Source organism: Cotesia glomerata, linkage group LG1 (assembly GCF_020080835.1).
Source record: "Cotesia glomerata isolate CgM1 linkage group LG1, MPM_Cglom_v2.3, whole genome shotgun sequence".
NCBI lineage: Eukaryota > Metazoa > Arthropoda > Insecta > Hymenoptera > Braconidae > Cotesia > Cotesia glomerata.
The window spans coordinates 32879473-32897381 of record NC_058158.1 but is presented as its reverse complement, the minus strand read 5'-3'; the positions used below and the strand labels follow the sequence as shown (position 1 = coordinate 32897381).

Genomic DNA, 17909 nt, shown 5'->3' with positions numbered 1-17909 from the left:
CCGAATTGAACATTTAATGATGAAACTTTCTCAAAAATTGACGATGATGATCTAATTTTGTTATTTTTTGTGTGCTCTAGGTCCATGAACTGTGCGACAACTTCTGCCACCGGTATATCAGCTGTCTGAAGGGCAAGATGCCGATCGACCTGGTGATCGACGACCGAGAGAGCTCGAAGCCGCCAGAGCTGGGAAATGGGCTGGATGGCGGACCCCGGAGTACAGCCGACAGCACTAGCCACACAGACGGTGCCAGTACACCAGACGTTGTGAGTACCTCACCATCGTCAACATCTTATTATCCGCACGACGCGATCACCCCCCACCACCATCACAACCACCATCACCATGCCATCGGCAGTACCACCCCCTTGCAATTGAGCCAAAACCAAAGCCAAAATCACCCGTCGCAGCAATCGAACAACAATAACACCACTACCCCAAGTAGCGCCGCCACAACTCCCAACTCCCATAAGCGTTCGCACCAACAGATGATGATGGCAGCCGCGATGGCCACCTCGCCGCACGCCACCTCCGCGCCCCCTGCGCATTCGCATTCGCACGTCGCCCTGACCGCCTACTCATGCCACTCTTCGACCGTTGTCTATCCGTGTTCGTAATAGATAATTTTATACTTTTTATTTATAATTCATTATTACGTCTTACATCTTGGAATATTTTATGTTAATTACATCTCATTATTATTATTCTTTCTCTACACCGTCTTCATAAAAAAATTTTTTTGTCATAACTTGAACACTGAAAAAAAAAAAAAAAAATTAACTTGATTCAAGACTAAAAAATCTTGAATCAAGGAAAATTTCTTAGTAAAGAAGTTTTCTTTTAAATTAAATTAATTTTTTTTTCTTAATAAAACAAAATTTAATATAATCAGCAATTGTAAACATGTAATTTATAAATAATTACTTATGATAAGTAAAATCATTTTGTTGTTAATACGCGGAACAGACGTGATACAAATAACATCAATAAAAATGTTTTAAATTGAAACATTAACAAGCATTAATGTTTTAATTAAAATAAAAAAATAAAAAATTGACAATGTTGTTACTGAATAAACATTTCTAACTTTGAACATCTTGCAACAAAATGAAGTTTCTTACCTCAAAATATGATTTCACAACAAAAAATCGTTGCATATGTCTCTCCTTTGTTAAAAATACAAGTTATGACAAAAAAATTTTTTTTCATTCAGTCTTGCTTTACATAACATTTAGCTCTTTTACATCTGCTCTTTTATTTTCAAAATATCATGTCTACTTTTACGTCTCTCGGGTGTCTCTAATCTTTTTCTCTCTATTTTTTATCCTCTCTCGCTTATTCCTGTACCAACTATAGAGCTTATCAACGCAACCGCAAACCAAAAAAAATTCACAATAAAAAAAATCATTATCAATTAAAAAAAAAAAAGTTGAACACGGTTGCGTTAATAAACTCGGAAAAAACCTAATTAATCACCAATCATAACCACCATAAATTATCCCCTGATTTTTATTTATCCAGTAATAACTCCTTAGATAAATCCTGCTACAGTAAAGCTCCCAAAAAAATCCATTAGCATCTATTATATACCTATATCTTTGTCTGCTCACTGGTGATTGCATTCTAAGCTTAGATCCTGTCTCTCAATACTTGACACTATTTTTATTAAAATAATATTTAAAATAAACAACAACTGGTCATTATTCTTGTCTTGCTCAACAGCTGAAAGGTAGTCACGGCATGGAATGAGATTATTCATTAAACCATTATAAATCTTTTAATTATATTTTTATTATTATTATCATCATCATCATTATCACCACTATTATTATTATTATTATTATTAATAATATAATATATCATATAAAAAACAATAATTAATTATCAAAACATAATAATCGGTATGGGGCGGTCGTGCCGCGTTGTTAACAGGGTGGTAGTTGATGAGGCGTCGGCGGGAATTTAACAATTATTTGAATATTTATACGACGGTCGAACGCGTAGGAGGCATCGAGTCTTTCTTATATGGGAGTATATTATAATTAAATACATATATTATCAATCGAGCAACGAGTTTGTTTTATATAGACTTTGATTTTGTTTTTCATTCATTTATTATTATTATTAATATTATAATTATTATCATTATTATTGATCTAATAAATATTTTAACTGTTAACGATCTCTTGATTATATTAACAACAATTACTTAATTAATAATTGATTATTATTATTATTATTATTATTATATTCTAGATTGTTAAAGTTTATATATTATATATGTTAATAATTTAATGTTAAATCTCGTTGCTCGGTTATTTATTACAGTCGATTAAATTATCAATTAATATTTTGTGTATAATTATTAACCGTTGACGGGAATATGAAAAATGAAAATAAAAATAAAAATGAGTGGCGAGTCGATTGACATTTTAAAAGTTTTATAATAATGAAAATAAAATGACATAACAAGTGTTTCGAGACCTAGAGGCATAAAGGTAGACATTATTAATTGATAAATAAATAAAGAAATAAATAAATAATTAAATAGTTATCATTATTTATAATGCATAGCAGATTCCGTTGCAATGTTCACTACCACGGTTAGTTATTTTTTTTTTTTTGCAACGCTGCATGATACAATATGACGTTCAGCTCAATAAGAGACGCTTTTAAATATATAACCGCTGAATAAAATCGTCTGGAATTTAATTATTAAATTAATGAATTAATAAATTAAAATCCATTTTAAATTAGGTAGACTTCTATTCTGTTAATACCAAAGACGATTTTCAGCCAATCGTGATCAGAAATACGTAATAGGTTTAAGATAAATAACGCGTCAGATAAATAAAAGTTAATAAAAGCTATTTTTAAATAAATGAGACTCAAGATAAAAAAAATATATAAATAAATATATTGAGTATGAAAGAGAAAAAGGGCCACTGAATTATTTCTATAGATAAATTATTAAGTGATTAGCGTTACCAATTAATTATGGATGAATAAAATGAATGGTTATCTTTATGAGAATGTAATTTTTCTTTATCCATGTGGAATGAGTGGAACGAGAATAATCAAAATGATTTATAAATATAAATCTATAAATATAAATATTTTATTTTGAAGTAACTAAATAATTAAAATGACATTGCATTTAATTTTTTCGTGTATATATTTATCATACAAATAACAATACTTAATTAAGAGTGAATTGCGAATAAATAATGATTGTATAAATTAAATAATAATTATAAAAATAAAAAAAAAGCGGCCCGAAACTGCGTATCCATAAATGTTATTATACTAGGTCTCGGTACTCGTAACTAGGGAGTTGTGTGAGGTACAAGTCCTGGCCGGCAGGGCGCGCGAGGTCCACCCCCCTTCCCCGTACTTGAACCCCTTGACTTGTAGAATGAAATCTAAATAAAAAATGTATATTTAATTATTAATTAATTAAATATTGCTGAAAATATTTATTGTGATGCTGCCAACCTGTGGTGCCCCGTGGTTTATTAGATAATTTATTAATGATTAATATATTAATTAAAAAATATCAACCTGCACCCCCGAATAAGTTTCCATTTATTTTAAAATTATTTCATAACATAAGCTACTTATATATTTTTACATTTAAATACTATTGATTTGTTTCGATTTAAAATTTATGTGGTTAAATTTTGAGCATGCTCCTTCATATCATGGAGGAATTGTTAAATAAATGGGGTGCAGGATTCGGGGTATCATGGAGCAGCAGTCAGGGGATCACTTGCGTCTATTTATACTTTATTTATAAATATATTTTTTTTATAATTAATAACTAATTAAAATAAGATAATTGTTGTTTATTTATTTAAACAATAAATATCAGAAATGCAATTGCGACGCAAGGCCCCGATTTCTACGAGTCGATGTTTGGATCAAGTACGGAGTTGACGGGGTGAATCTTGGGCCTCTGGAGGCTGGAACCCTAGTTACGAGTGCCGAACCTAGGGCCGAGATTCGTCTCGGTTTGTTGTTTTATTAAATTTAATTTTATTATTATTATTTTTATTATAATTATTAATTATTATTATACTTGTAATTAAACTTTATTTAACCAAAAGAATTAAACTTACAGCGAAGACCGATTAGACTGCGAATAATTCACTTTTTATTCAATATTGTTTGTATTTTATTTATTTAAAATTATTTGTAACATCGGAATTCAAAATTAAAGATTTAAAAAGTAAATTTGATCTTGTAATTTTTTTTTGTTTATTTTATTATTAATAATTGATAACATGAGTTACGTAAAAATGAGCGCCCGCAGCGACGATTAAATGAAAATATTAATAAAAATACGTGAATACTTAGTGCCATAGGTTGCAGTGGGCATCATTGCCAAGACTGTACTTAATTAAAATTAGATATTGCGATGTTTTATAACGAGAGAACGGTAATTATGTTGTATATTAATGATGATTTGTAAATCGTGAAAGTGATACGCGTACAAACTTTGTTTTGTTTCCAATCACACTAAATTATTATTAATTATTTTGATTTTTTTTTTTACTCGTTCTCTCGTCTCGCATTGTTTTACCTCTTCACTCAGTAACTCGCTCAATATTAATAAAACGTTAATACTTTTTTAAATGCATTTATAATTATTGCTACTTAATATGTGCAGTCGTGAACTGTTATGTGTTGTATGTAATGCAAAAATATTTTACGAGTGAATTGGACGAGTCTTTTATCGTAAAATATATTCAATATTTTTTTCGCTTTATCAGATAAATTTTTTTTTAAATTTACTTCTGAAAAATTTTGAATTGTTTTTAAATAATTGATCTCGAACAATGCGATATAATCCGTGATATTTGTTTTTTTTTTTATTTTAAAAAATATTCCGTTTTAAAATCAAAAGTTTTTATGGAGCTGTGGATATTTTTTAAAATATTTGGTTACATATTTATAACATTTTTGAAAAATAAAAATTTTTAAATAAAAAATTTTATAATTATGTAACCAGAAAGAAAAAAAAACTTAATTAAAAAAAAATTAATGGTTATCGAAAGCATTTGTTGTCGAATTAGTTAACGTTATTTTTTATTATTATTATTTCTTGTTTCGTATAGATATATTGTTTGCATAATTTGTTATAATGTTTAATAATAATAATTACAGTTAAAAATAAAATATACGTAAGCGATTAATTAATAATGATTATTAAAGGCTCACATACAATACGCGATTTAATACAATAATAAGTAAAGAGATTATTATAATTATTAATTATTAAAATAAATTAATTCATTGATTATCAATTGTTGTGACCGGACTTCCAGGCTCTGGAATAATTTATTGCTAAATTGAACATGATAAATAAATTGGTAAACAATAAAATGGATTTGCGGATACCACGAGTAATGGTACTCGAAATAACGGGAAGTATAAGCGTAAAAATTGTACATGTGTGTGTTATATACCTTAAAATTTAGTCGTAAAAGATAAGATAATAAAAAGCATTATAAAAATAATAAAATAAAAAAAGGAAAATTATAAAAAAGATAACTATTGAAATAACTCACTTGGACATTGTATACGACTAGAATCATAGTGATATAATATATTACCTTAATAATAAAAATAATAATAATGTTTAAACTATTGTCTCAATCAACCTATTTTCATTATTATATATAAATAAATGTTAGCCTTGTTGAGTTAAAAAAAAAAACAAATGACTACTTACTTTATTTTGACAATCGACCGCACTCTCATCGTTATAACAACGTTTCCTTATTCATATATCCTGTTGGCATGCAATATTCGTATATATATATATATATATATATACTGATTCGCATTACTAATTACTAATTAGCATAAGAGTCCATGATACTTTTATTATTTATTGCTTTCTTCTTTTTAATTAAAACTAAAAACTCAAAAGTTATCTGTCATTTTTAACCCCAGGGGTTTATTTTTACTTTTTTGGTGATTAGCGATCAGTAATGCGGATTTTTAATTAAATCATAAGTTGCTTTTTTAATTACTTGCTAAATAATTTTAAGTTAAAAATAAATTAATTAATAAGTGGATCGACTCGTCAAAAATTCTCAAGGAAGACTTGGATGCTCCTACTTCGAAATTTTGTTGTTGGCTGGACTCGCACTTCAAATTTCAATCCATAAATTAAGTTAGAAATTTTATTTATTTATTAAAAAAAATTTATAAATTTTTGTCAAATCGTGGGATGATCTTGACAAAGATTAGACTTTTTAAAAATAATTTATTTGTTGGTATTCTAAAATAATTAACCGACTGCGTGTGATTCCCCAAAGGTACTAGGGACTAGGTGAAGATTTTAATAGTTTTATATTTCAGCTCCGGACTTGGCAATTCCGCGGCAGCGCAGCGCGGCGTGTAGCCGGCAAGTCCGTCCATAAATCTCGGTTAACCCTCGTCTAATAAATATTTAACCCTTTAAATTTGCAACAACCCTTAGCGTGTAGCCATTTGCATAGGACTTCTATTTCATTTACACATCGCATAATTGAATATTTAAATTCAATTGCTGCCCGTTACGCGCTCGCAGTTTCGAGCCGCAAAACTGCAGTAAAACTTGTTACCGGGCCACTTTCATCCTCAACAGCGTAGCGCCGATACTCCCGAGCACTCTCTGTCTTTCCTCCCCCGGGTTTTGTTATTTCGTACTACACAGCACACACACCAACTCCACCACCGCCACCAGACCAATGTCTAAGTTCCGCGCACTTTTCTATTGTTTTCTCATTATTTTGCTTCACCTTTACTGGTTATTTTTTTAATTTTCATTTCAACCCCCTCTTCGTAAAATCGAGAACTGTCGCTTATTCTTGTATTTAATAATAATATATATCACATGTGTTTTTTACGTTCAATTCAATGGGACTCAAGACAATTTTGATTAAATATTTACACACTTGCCTAATATTTGTCATTACATACTAAACTTAATGTTAATTTTTTTTAAATCAAGAGATCATAGCTAAAATGAACCTCGGAAATTAGAAATCAAACCTCATACTTAAATTTTTTAATAATTTCCACTTTAACTTATTGACGTCATTTTATCTTGCTCAAAAAAAACATATCTTAAAAAATCTAAAACATTTTCTTGGAACGAAAATTTATTTTGAAATAGATATTTAAAATTATTGTAATTTTTTTAACTTTATGTTAATGTTAAGCCATAGAAAATTCAACAAATGTAAGATACTCAAAATTTTATAAATAAAACATCCTTAGATTTTTAATAATTCAAACGATTTTTTGTTAATAACCCTACAGAAAAATTTTACTAATTAATAATAGTGACTTGCTATTCATTAAAAAAAATTCTTGAATTGAGAAATCTTTGCGTGGACAAAAATTTTTGTTTTCAAAGCACGACCTTCTGATTAATTTCTATTTTCTTAATGTTCCAAATTTCATAAATCATTTACATAAAACATTTGACCACCTTAGTATTATCATCTTCAAAATTAACTACAGTATCAAAAATGATTTTGATCCAGGAACTAATACTAATGAAAACAATACCTACACAGTAAAAAATGTTGTGTTAAATACCGTCAACACAAAATTAGTGTTAAAATTCAACACATTTTTGTGTTAAAATGACACAAACTATGTGTTAAAATGACACAAGCTTTGTGTTGAAACAACACAAATTTAACATTAATTTTGTGTTGACGGTATTTAACACAGAAATTGTGTTGATTTTACACAATATTTTTTACTGTGTATAATATATCCAATTATTGCTGTGTCACAAAATCAAGAAAGTCATTGTGTGAGCGACATTACTGACAGGATAATAAATTATCCGAGCGTGGATGGGTTGTATTATATACATCAACAGCGTGTTATACACGATATTAATAAATCAAGGATGCGGTTTCGTGTCTGTCTTACTCGTTAGTAAACTGCCATGAACGGATATTCATATCAATATCAAATAGTAATTAGATATTAAAATTTTTAAAAATTATTTTTCTCGAATTATTTAATCGGTTGATGAGGAGCGATTATTATTTCTGATAGTGTAGACATATTTTAACACCTGAAACATATAATATGTAATATATAACGCCTAAAAGTCTGGCAGTATTCTCACCCATACATGGATGGATGTACAAACAGATCGACACAAAAAGAACGTTTAATCGACGTCAATGAAAAAATAAATAATTATCTATAAACATGAGGTGGTTTCTTTATAAAACCATATTTAATATGTCAGCAAGTTATTCTAGTCTAGTGTCATCCTTATTCTCGATGAATATTTAACGTTTAAGTACACACGATAATAATAACGGGCACACTATTATTGAAATAATTTATTCCTCTTTTATACATACACTTATACACCGAAAGAAATTTTCTTTAAAAATTACCGTTAAATTCATGGTAATTGTGGGACGGATGGCGCGACCTAATCATTTGTCGGTAAGTGAAATAATTTTTAACAAATTTTATCGTAGTCTACCGTAAATTTTATAAAATTTTCGGTTCATTTAATAAAGTCTACTATAAAAAAATGATTTTTTTCGTAATTTTTATTTAAAGAAAGAATAATAAATAAACGGACTATACTATGTCCCACGATTACAGTGAATTTAATGGTAATTTTTAAAGAAAATTTTTTATTCGTGTATACCCATAAACTTATACTTATCTATTTAAATGTACGTGCATTAATACATTGATACACAACATAGGTTCAGCGCAAAAATTTATAATTTTACTCAGCTTATACATTATATAAATATCCAGCGTTAAAAATTTTAATAACTTTTTTTTACCTCTACTATCGGTGGTGCCGCGACAGCACATACTCGTCTACAGTTTGCATTACACATAGTTCACTGAGTAACGCGATAAGTGTAACGACTCAGCCAATTGGAGGAAGCGATATTACTGAGTGTAAGACCGCCCATTTGTGTATTTAATACCGCCAATGTGCTTCGTGTCTCAACCACCGATTACGTGTCTTTTACCGGCACTTGCTAAACACTTACTGCCTTATATGCACAATATACAATACCATCTATAATCTAATGCTTTTTTTTTAAATTTATACTTTACTATAAACTCTATTTGCGTCCATTAACAATCAAATCACTGTTTTATCGCCCTCGTTAAAATAACACTTACGCTAAAACCTGAGATTAATTATTTTTACCGACCAGTCTTGTTATTATTTACTATCAATTCCCACGGTCTAGTGACATGTTTTTCTGTTCGATTATTTATTGAATTTAGCTGTTATTACTACACACTGCAAACACAAATATTTAGATTTTATTTTAAAAATGTAAATAGTAAAGTATGTATGAATGTATGGCATTTTATTTTACTTGCCGGTAAATAGAAGAAGATATAATAAAAATAATTGTATACAAGGTTTCGATTATTTGGAAACGAAAAATCTTTATCAAATATTTACTTTATTTGTTTTTATTTATTATAGATACCGTTTGAATATTATTTAACAGCGTTCAATTTATAAATATAAATATATAAACATTGGTCAGGGTCAGTAAACTATTAACACTTGATAAAATTTAATTAGCAAATATTATTACCGCAGCTTTACTCTGATAAAAAAAAAAAAAAAAAAAAAAATAGGAAGTTGTTTTTCATAATTTAATTGGCACCGCAACCGATGGGGTGGTATATTTTCATAATGTAATATCGGTGTACCGGGTATAGAGTAAGGGGTGTCTGAAGAAACGGAAAGAAGGTTAAATTTTCTTGAAAGATTATTATATATACGCCTATACATATATTTATAACAACCCCCGCGAAAACACGAGGGTAGATTCTTTAGTTGAAGCGAGAAAGAAATAAAATGGAGGGAGGCTAGCGTGGAGGGTGTTTTGCTGGTAATTGGTGCCAATTTAATCCTACCCCTCGTCTGCTATAGTCTGTATTAACGTTATAAGGGAGAATGGTGTGTGTCTATAGTTTCAGCGAGGGTGCTTTTCCGTCTCTGTACTTATATGCCACTCTTTGTCCCTCGCATGGATTATTCCCCGTGGATAATGCGCTCTGTCACTCTTTCGCAATTTCACACATTTAAATACAGAAAATTGATGTTTGTATGTGTGTATGGAGTCTCATACTGGATAGGAGCTACAGAGACATCTCTTCTGTTTTCATACAGCGAAAAATACACATATGATGTGTAATATGTGAGTGTGTGTGCATAGTACACTAGGAAAATATAATTAACGGTAATCGCTCGCGTATATGCTCCGGATTAACTTCCTAGCCAGGAGAAAATACGTCACGACCCTCAACGTCAAATTCTTGGGGGTTATCGGATCGAACCGGGACACGTTTGCTCCCTTTACCCTCGAGGATTACCACACACACATACGTATTAACATTGGCTAATAATTTCGGCAAAAAGACCGTGAGCTGGGATGTAATTTCATTCGATTAATTTTTTTATGCTTTAATTATCACAATTGCTTTTTCGACAAATATATATATATATATTTTTTTTGTATTTAAAGATAAATTTAACGTCAATCTGATTTATAAAATTCAAATTCGGAATGTTGCTTTAAAAATACAAAGGAAAAAAATATCTATATAAAAAATAGAAGAAAAAAAATATCTTGTATGCAAATTCTTATGCGCATCTCCGTGGGATCCTGCTGAGGATTAACGGTGGCCGGCTCTCTTGAAAGGATTTCGCGACCAAGATGGACATACCAAGTGAGAATGTCAAAGACGGAGAAATGTTGAGCATATATATATAGAGAAATCGGAATAAGAAGACGAGGATGAGTAGGAGGAGAATGACAACCACGACAACGGGCACTACGAAGAGGAAGAGGACGAACGAAAGATGGTGAAAGACTTGATGGTGAGCACTCTTTCTTCTTGGTCTTGGACTTGGGCTTGTTCTCCAAAGCGGTTCGATTGGTCGCCAAATAAGCCCGAAGCCTCCGATCCGCAGTAACGCGGTGGAGAACAAGAGACAGGAGACAAGACCGAGTACCAGAGACTCGAGAATAACCTGGATGTGGATGTGGATCTGGATGGACGCGAATCACCAGAAATAAAACCAATACAAGTAGTATGTTGTCTGTCGCGTTGTAGGATGGAAGTTGAGGCTCTGTATAAGAATAAGAATAAGAATAAGAAATGAAAAGCAGCTCGAGAAACTACGGGGACCTGAAGCTCCAGCGGGAATGGACCGAGAAGAATTCCATCGCTGCATCACCACCGATCTCGTGGAAGGAGAAGGTTTCAAACTCTTTTCTCCCTTCGTCTCTTCTCTCTTTATATATATATATATATATATATATATATATATATATATATATATATATATATATATATATATATATATATATATATATATATCGGTATATAAATACATTTGCAGAATGATGATACACTCAGAACAGAAACGACGTGTAAAACCGAGCAAACTTGAAGTAAGAGTAACAGTAAGAGGAGAATAAGAAGAACGCCTGAAAGACGTTAACAACGAGGACTTTAAAGGACGAGACGAGTCAGGTAGGCGCGAAGAAAACTATTTGCTCGGACATTTTTGACGATCAACGCGATATACGATTACTAAAGAAGTCATGCCGTACGTGATTCGAGTACGAGTACGAGGACGTATCTCGGAGTTAAACTCTCATAGAAATTTTATCGTTACCGCGGCAGCCTATAAAAGGACTGTAAATTAAAATTTTTAGCGTATTTTACCTTGTTTTTTATTATTAAATTGCGCTTTACTATCCTTTTTACTTATCCGCTCCTTATGACCATTACGCGGCTTGTCCAGGTTCTTTTGTCACCACTCCAATTACCCCTCGTTCCATAAACTCTACATACATCTGTATCTGTATAAAGTAGAAGATCTGGTGGTGTGCGTGTGAACCCGATACTGCTCAATAATAAACAGCAATAAGGGTGCTTGAAATTAGCGCGGTAAACGTTTGCCGAGCGTGGGTGCTTTACTCGGATCCTTCACTGGAAGTAATCGAGCTCACAAGCATAAATCCTATTAGAGGATTAGAGGGAAAGCTACAAGTATTGTGTGTACACTGGGAATTTACTTCGTGTTAAATTTACACTACCAATCTTATTCAGCACTATATACATACTATTCTAATGTCAACGTCGATGTGAGTATATTTGATAGTGGTTCGCGAAAAGCTCATGCAAATATCTTCTATCGTCCCTTTTATTTATCGGCACCCTCGTCTGGTTATTAGGACACTGCCCTAGGCCGTATGACTGACTATTTGCCAAATAGTTTTATCATTCAATTCAATTCTATACATCTGATACATTTAAATTTGAACTTTGAATTTCAATTTAAGCATCAACAGTCATTACATTCTTATAAGTTTGTTCCAGTCATAAGATGCAAAGTCTAAATTTATCAGAACTGATGTAACCCAAAACAGAACAATAAAAAAAGACTTTATTTAATTTAAAAATTTTATTTATATCCACTAGATCTTTCACCCCGTGAATATCGATCAGAGATAAAAGTGTTGGCTAGAACAGCATAACTGGCGTGTCTCTGGTGGCGATACATCTGAGGGCAGAACGCGAGTGTTAAATACGTGGCTGGCCTCTGCGTTGTTCTGTCTTGTTTTCCGCGACGTATAGCCTTTAGACGCGAGCAATGTTTCACCGGGTAGAGCAACTGGCACTGTTCTCTGTGTAACTATTATATGTATATGTGAACAGTGACATCAGCAATGCCAGCGGCTCTCATCAGCGAAGTGCGGGCCGATGACACACCAAAAAGCACCAACAACTAACAACCAACCAAAGTGTGTCTGATACTCGGTACCCGGGTGCTAACGTTTGCGCTGCATTAAACATTTGATTGCACCCAAGAGTAATTAGTCAGTCGGCAATTCACACGCGTCTTGTTTAGCTTCCGACTTGACAAAGTCGTTTGAGGTGCTCAGTTAATGATATGAACCGATGAGCGAGTAGAGTCGAGTGATTATCTCCGTCATCGGAATGATCAGGAGCGAGGGAATCCGCGATTAAACTCATCCATGCGTTCACTGCATCTATGTGCAGTGTGTTGAAAAGTTTTGTCTTTTGTGCATCGCTAAAATTCAGATCCCATCAACGGGGTTTCTTTGATTTGTCATTCATCGATAGAGTTGACTGAAGACCACGAGGAAGACCCACTTGGGTGGTCCTTGTCGTCGCGTCGACGAGACTAGTGTATATATATCTGTATATCTATAGTGAGTGCTGGTGGTGGTGCAGGCGTTGAAGAGATGTTCGGAATATATATAGCTAATGTAAGAAAAGACAGCTTATCTTTCTCGACAATGGCTCGAAGATCTATACTATACTGCTATACCTTCTTCCTTCTTATTCTACTGGTTCTCTTAACTCTCTTATACGACATAGCACTCCGCGACATAACACTGTCGCCAGAAAGACCCTCTAATTCGAGATACTATCGGTGGTTCCCACATGACATTCTTTTACGACCATAACTCTGTCTCTGTCTAACTGAGGGATCTACTTCAGCATGGATTTTTAATTTCAATCTAATAGTACTCTCTAAAATTGAATTAGTGAAAAGTGTCTAATTGATATGAGTAAATTTCTTACTAATTAAAAAGGGAAATTTCACAAATTAAAAATTCATTTCAAAGCTACTAATTTTGTAGTTTTTCAACTTTCAATTTCCATACGTAAAAATTTCACTAATTTAGTTTTACAGAAATTAAAAATATTTACTATGATTTTAAAAACAATAACTGTAACCTGTTAGTCTCTCAAACCTCAAATGCCGGGCAGGTGTGCGAACAAACAAGCTAAATGCGAGAGAACCAATGACACGCGTTCCTCCTTTCTTATATTTTCGCGAATCTCATCACTCTGTCCGGGTGTACTCGCCACATTACTTTATAGGTTTGCACCCGGTGAGGATTCGAGTTTGTTAGCTCTAGAGAAATAAACTTTCATTTGTCGTCAAGAGCTATACATGTTAAGAACCTGCTGTTTGGGTGGCTGAGACGCTAGCCCTGAGATCAATGATAAGACTTATTCCCTGCGCAGTGAAACATCCGGCAATTTAACTCACGCTTGCCAGAGCAACTTGCTGTGACAATCGACGGCTCGTTTGCCCCAGTTGTCTATTCATGCTGACTTGTCTCTTCTACAAGAAGGTTGCTTCATTATTAAGAGTCTAGTGTCCGTTTGTTGTCGTAACATTGCTGCTTTTTGAATCAGTTTAGATGGACTGTTGCTCATCTTGGGACTTGGGACTTTTGAGCACTTAAAAGTGAGGTTAGAAAAGGAAAGTAAGATTACGATTGCAGGATAAATATGTTTCAAACTCGCCGAAAAATGATTCTCTCATCTATATCTCGGGCATCTTTCTCGCCCATGTCAGAAATAGTGGCACTTCCCTGTCTCCGCACACCAGCTAAGCGTACCAATATCTATTCCGGCATTACAAAACAACATCTTGGGAGTTAACCAGCATATATAGCGTGGTACACGCGCTTGCGCATTCAAACCACAAACTCTTCTCAGCTCTTAGATGAGCACATAAGGGAGCTCAAACTGTAAGCACTCTCTCATTTTCTCTTCTTTCTCTCTTCTTACACGTAAATGTGTATGCGGGACAAGCAAATGTCGGAGAAGGCTATTGGATTTATTTATAACCCCGGAATTTGCTTGTAGGGATTCAAGCTTTGGGATACACTCAGACGTTTACTTTTTTTTACTCTCGGAAAATAGCTTTTTCAATTTTTAACGCCACCATCACCATTATCTATTTTATTATCTTTTACATCCTCTGAATGTTTAACCCACCTCGCCTCGTTTTAAATTTATCAACAGTTGTACTTTTAATCCTCACTCCTCTTTAAAAAGTTTTACGCTAAAAATTGAACTCTCAAATATAGCCTCTAAAAAAAAAAACGCTGCCTTTGAAAAGTTTGAAACTCAATGTCATTAATTGAATTGAAAATAAAAATAAAAGCAATTGTTTTTTATCAACTCGTGATGGCAAAACTCGCGACGCTCCACTTGGACGTAAAAATATCCCGACAGTGTCATCATCCTCGCGGGTACACTTCTCGCTTTTCGCGTCGAGTTTACTTTGCGTCACATGATCTTGCGTTAGATCTTCCAAGCTTGAAATGAAAAGAAAAAAAAAATTAGCTTTGCATACATTAAAATTCAAAATTATAAAATAAGTAACACACGTACTCGATACACGGGAGAAAACAATGTGGATACGTAGATATTTAGCATATAACCCGGTTAAAGTTATGTGCGTCATAAATCATGGGAACGAGGATCGACGCTCGTAAAGTCATCGCGATTTCCTATCGCATATAATAACCGAAGAATATATAAAATATGTTTTGCATTGAAAACGTATTACAGTATTTATTGTTTTTGTTTTTCTTATTAAACACGCGCCTGACCGAAGAGACGACTGATCTTTAACATAAAAAAACATAATTAGACTCAACAAAACAAAATAAAATTCATGAATAAATGAACATTGACTAATTCACACTAGTCACAGTCATTAAACCCTGGGTATTTTCGCGAGTAACTAATGTTTATCGTCACAGAATAGTAGCCGAGTAGATTTATGATCAACCTGAGATCTGAATTAATATATAAAATATATCTATAACTATGCATCAAAACCGAGGATTTTATAATCCAAGAGAATTGTTAATTCTCATCTTTTTGATGCCTGTTCACAAAACAGGGACTATAGATTTTATATTACATTAACGATTGATGATTAGCGAAAAGACTTAACATCTTTTATTTTACTAATCCGAATAACGGACGGGATTGAAACCCGTTAATGAATCGTGTAGATGACAGTGCTTTGAATTTAGATATCTAAATATCTTCGAGAGACATATCGCTAGACTAACCAGCGGAATAGTATCTCTTTCTTTGTCAGTAATTCTCATGACGCCAAACTCTTCTCTCGAAACTGTCTTGCCTTGCCAAAGAATAGTTTAGCATCAATTCCCGACTACGACTACGACGTCTTATTATATCGTTATTAAAATAACCGTACTACTCTCGTCACTGGTCATCTTCTTCTTCTTCTTCACTTTAATATATTAAATATAAATATAATATAATGTAACATAGCATAAATCTTACGTAACAATAAAAACACTCATCATCTTTCTTCAATAAACGTCATCAAAAATTTTTCCGTTCAAAATTTCACCGAAATTCAAATTTATTTGAATTATTTTAACACTTTTGTAATATAATATAATATAATAAAACTATTAAAATTTTTTTCATTTGAATTTTCCTCTGTGTAATCGCTCGGTGTTGTCACCCGCGATATTGTATTACGGTGTTGAATATTTAACGAGTCTGGCGAGGCTTCTTTGTCAAGGTTCACTCCTCAGGATAAGGGTGTACCTCATGTTTTCCCTTACATTAACCGTCTTCTCAATACAATACCTACCAGCTAACGGGATAAACTTTTTCACTGTGATGATCACACCCCCTCGATTCTTGGTACGACGATTTTCGTCGCGAATAACGATCTTCCTGAGACGATAAAATTTTCGTGATACAACGCCGTATCCACTTACCACAAGATGATAATGTCTTTTTATACATTCATACACATATGAGCGTATATACATTACATATTTATAAATTTTTTTAGTTTCCTAGCTCATGTGATTCACTTTCTACCCGCGCATTTTTGATGGCACGTGGATGAAACTCATTCCATGCATTTATATATATGTACGCAATAACATTAGAACGGAGGAAGCGAAAGAGGATTAAAAAATGTATTATCGTTTACAAGATTATAAGATTATAATAAATAACTGAAGAAAAAATTTTAAAGTAAACGAAAATAGTTTTGGGGAAAGATTTAGAATCTCAGACTTAAAATAGAGGAGAAATTTTTATCTGAGAAAGTTCTGAAGAATGCGATTAAAAATAATAGTAATAATAATAAAAAATTAAAAAAAATGAATGATGAATGATGACAATGCCAAACCCAAAGTATTGAAAGAAATAACTTGTACCTGCTACCGTTGCAGCATCCCTAGACTCTGCACTCACTGCAGCCTTTCTATCCATTGTTAGATTAATAAAAAGCGAGGAGCTCCTGTGATAGGTATCTGAAAGAAAAAATCTAAATTTTATTCTCTGTTTGATTTATTCTGCAGAATGATTTATTCGATACTCAAAAATGTTTTTATTCAGCTTTTTTCCATCATTCATAAATCACGTTAGAGTAATTTTATTATGACTTTGTGACCTATTTATAGTGCAAGCGAAACGATTATACATGAATGATGAATCTGAGGAAATTCATGAATGTACCTCAGCATCCAGTGTTATTTAATTATTTATATCAGCTATCAAATATTTATCTCACCGATGTGTCGAACACCTTGCGAATCCGTCTACCATTAAATAGTTAATGTTTTCCGTTGACTATACCCGAGGAAACTATTTCCGAAATAACTCATCTTCATCTCCATTGCAGAGAAATTACAACAATGTGCATAGTTCATCATATTTTCAAATATTCAGGTCTGTAAATGCTTGTACTTCAACTTCCACTGAACTTTTTAAATAAAAATAACAATAACAATAACAATGATTGCTGATTATTCACGATTGTGGTTTTATAGTAGATTGTACTTTCAGCATTTAAATTTAACGTCACCCGCGCATTTAAATTGACATAAGGCAAATCTTAACCACCGGGCTATTGTGCGTTGTCATTTGTACCAACCACTCTTCGCTTTTTTTTTTTTTAGTCTTCTATTCTCATTATAATATCATAATAAAATTTTTTTTTCAAAGCTGTGATGTATAGACATAAATTTTAG

General features: G+C 32.4%; 1 protein-coding gene and 1 long non-coding RNA gene across 12 annotated transcripts in view; one reads left to right on the top strand and one right to left on the bottom strand.

Moving 5' to 3' along the window:
• The window catches only part of LOC123272369 (homeobox protein homothorax), a 295180-nt gene that overhangs the window by 43488 nt on the left and 233783 nt on the right, over positions 1-17909 (top strand). For all 5 annotated transcript variants that reach the window (XM_044739107.1, XM_044739097.1, XM_044739088.1 and 2 more), the window contains exon 6: positions 81-269. In XM_044739107.1, coding sequence (XP_044595042.1) covers positions 81-269 — 189 coding nt within the window. The remainder of the gene's footprint in view (positions 1-80; positions 270-17909) is intronic.
• LOC123272394 overlaps positions 1-17909 on the bottom strand; it is a 150098-nt gene that overhangs the window by 31408 nt on the left and 100781 nt on the right. For 6 of the 7 annotated variants that reach the window (XR_006511073.1, XR_006511074.1, XR_006511077.1 and 3 more), the window contains one exon: positions 17094-17189. The exons of the other annotated variant lie outside the window; for it this stretch is intronic. This is a non-coding gene — a long non-coding RNA (uncharacterized LOC123272394). The remainder of the gene's footprint in view (positions 1-17093; positions 17190-17909) is intronic. 7 annotated transcript variants of the gene reach the window in all.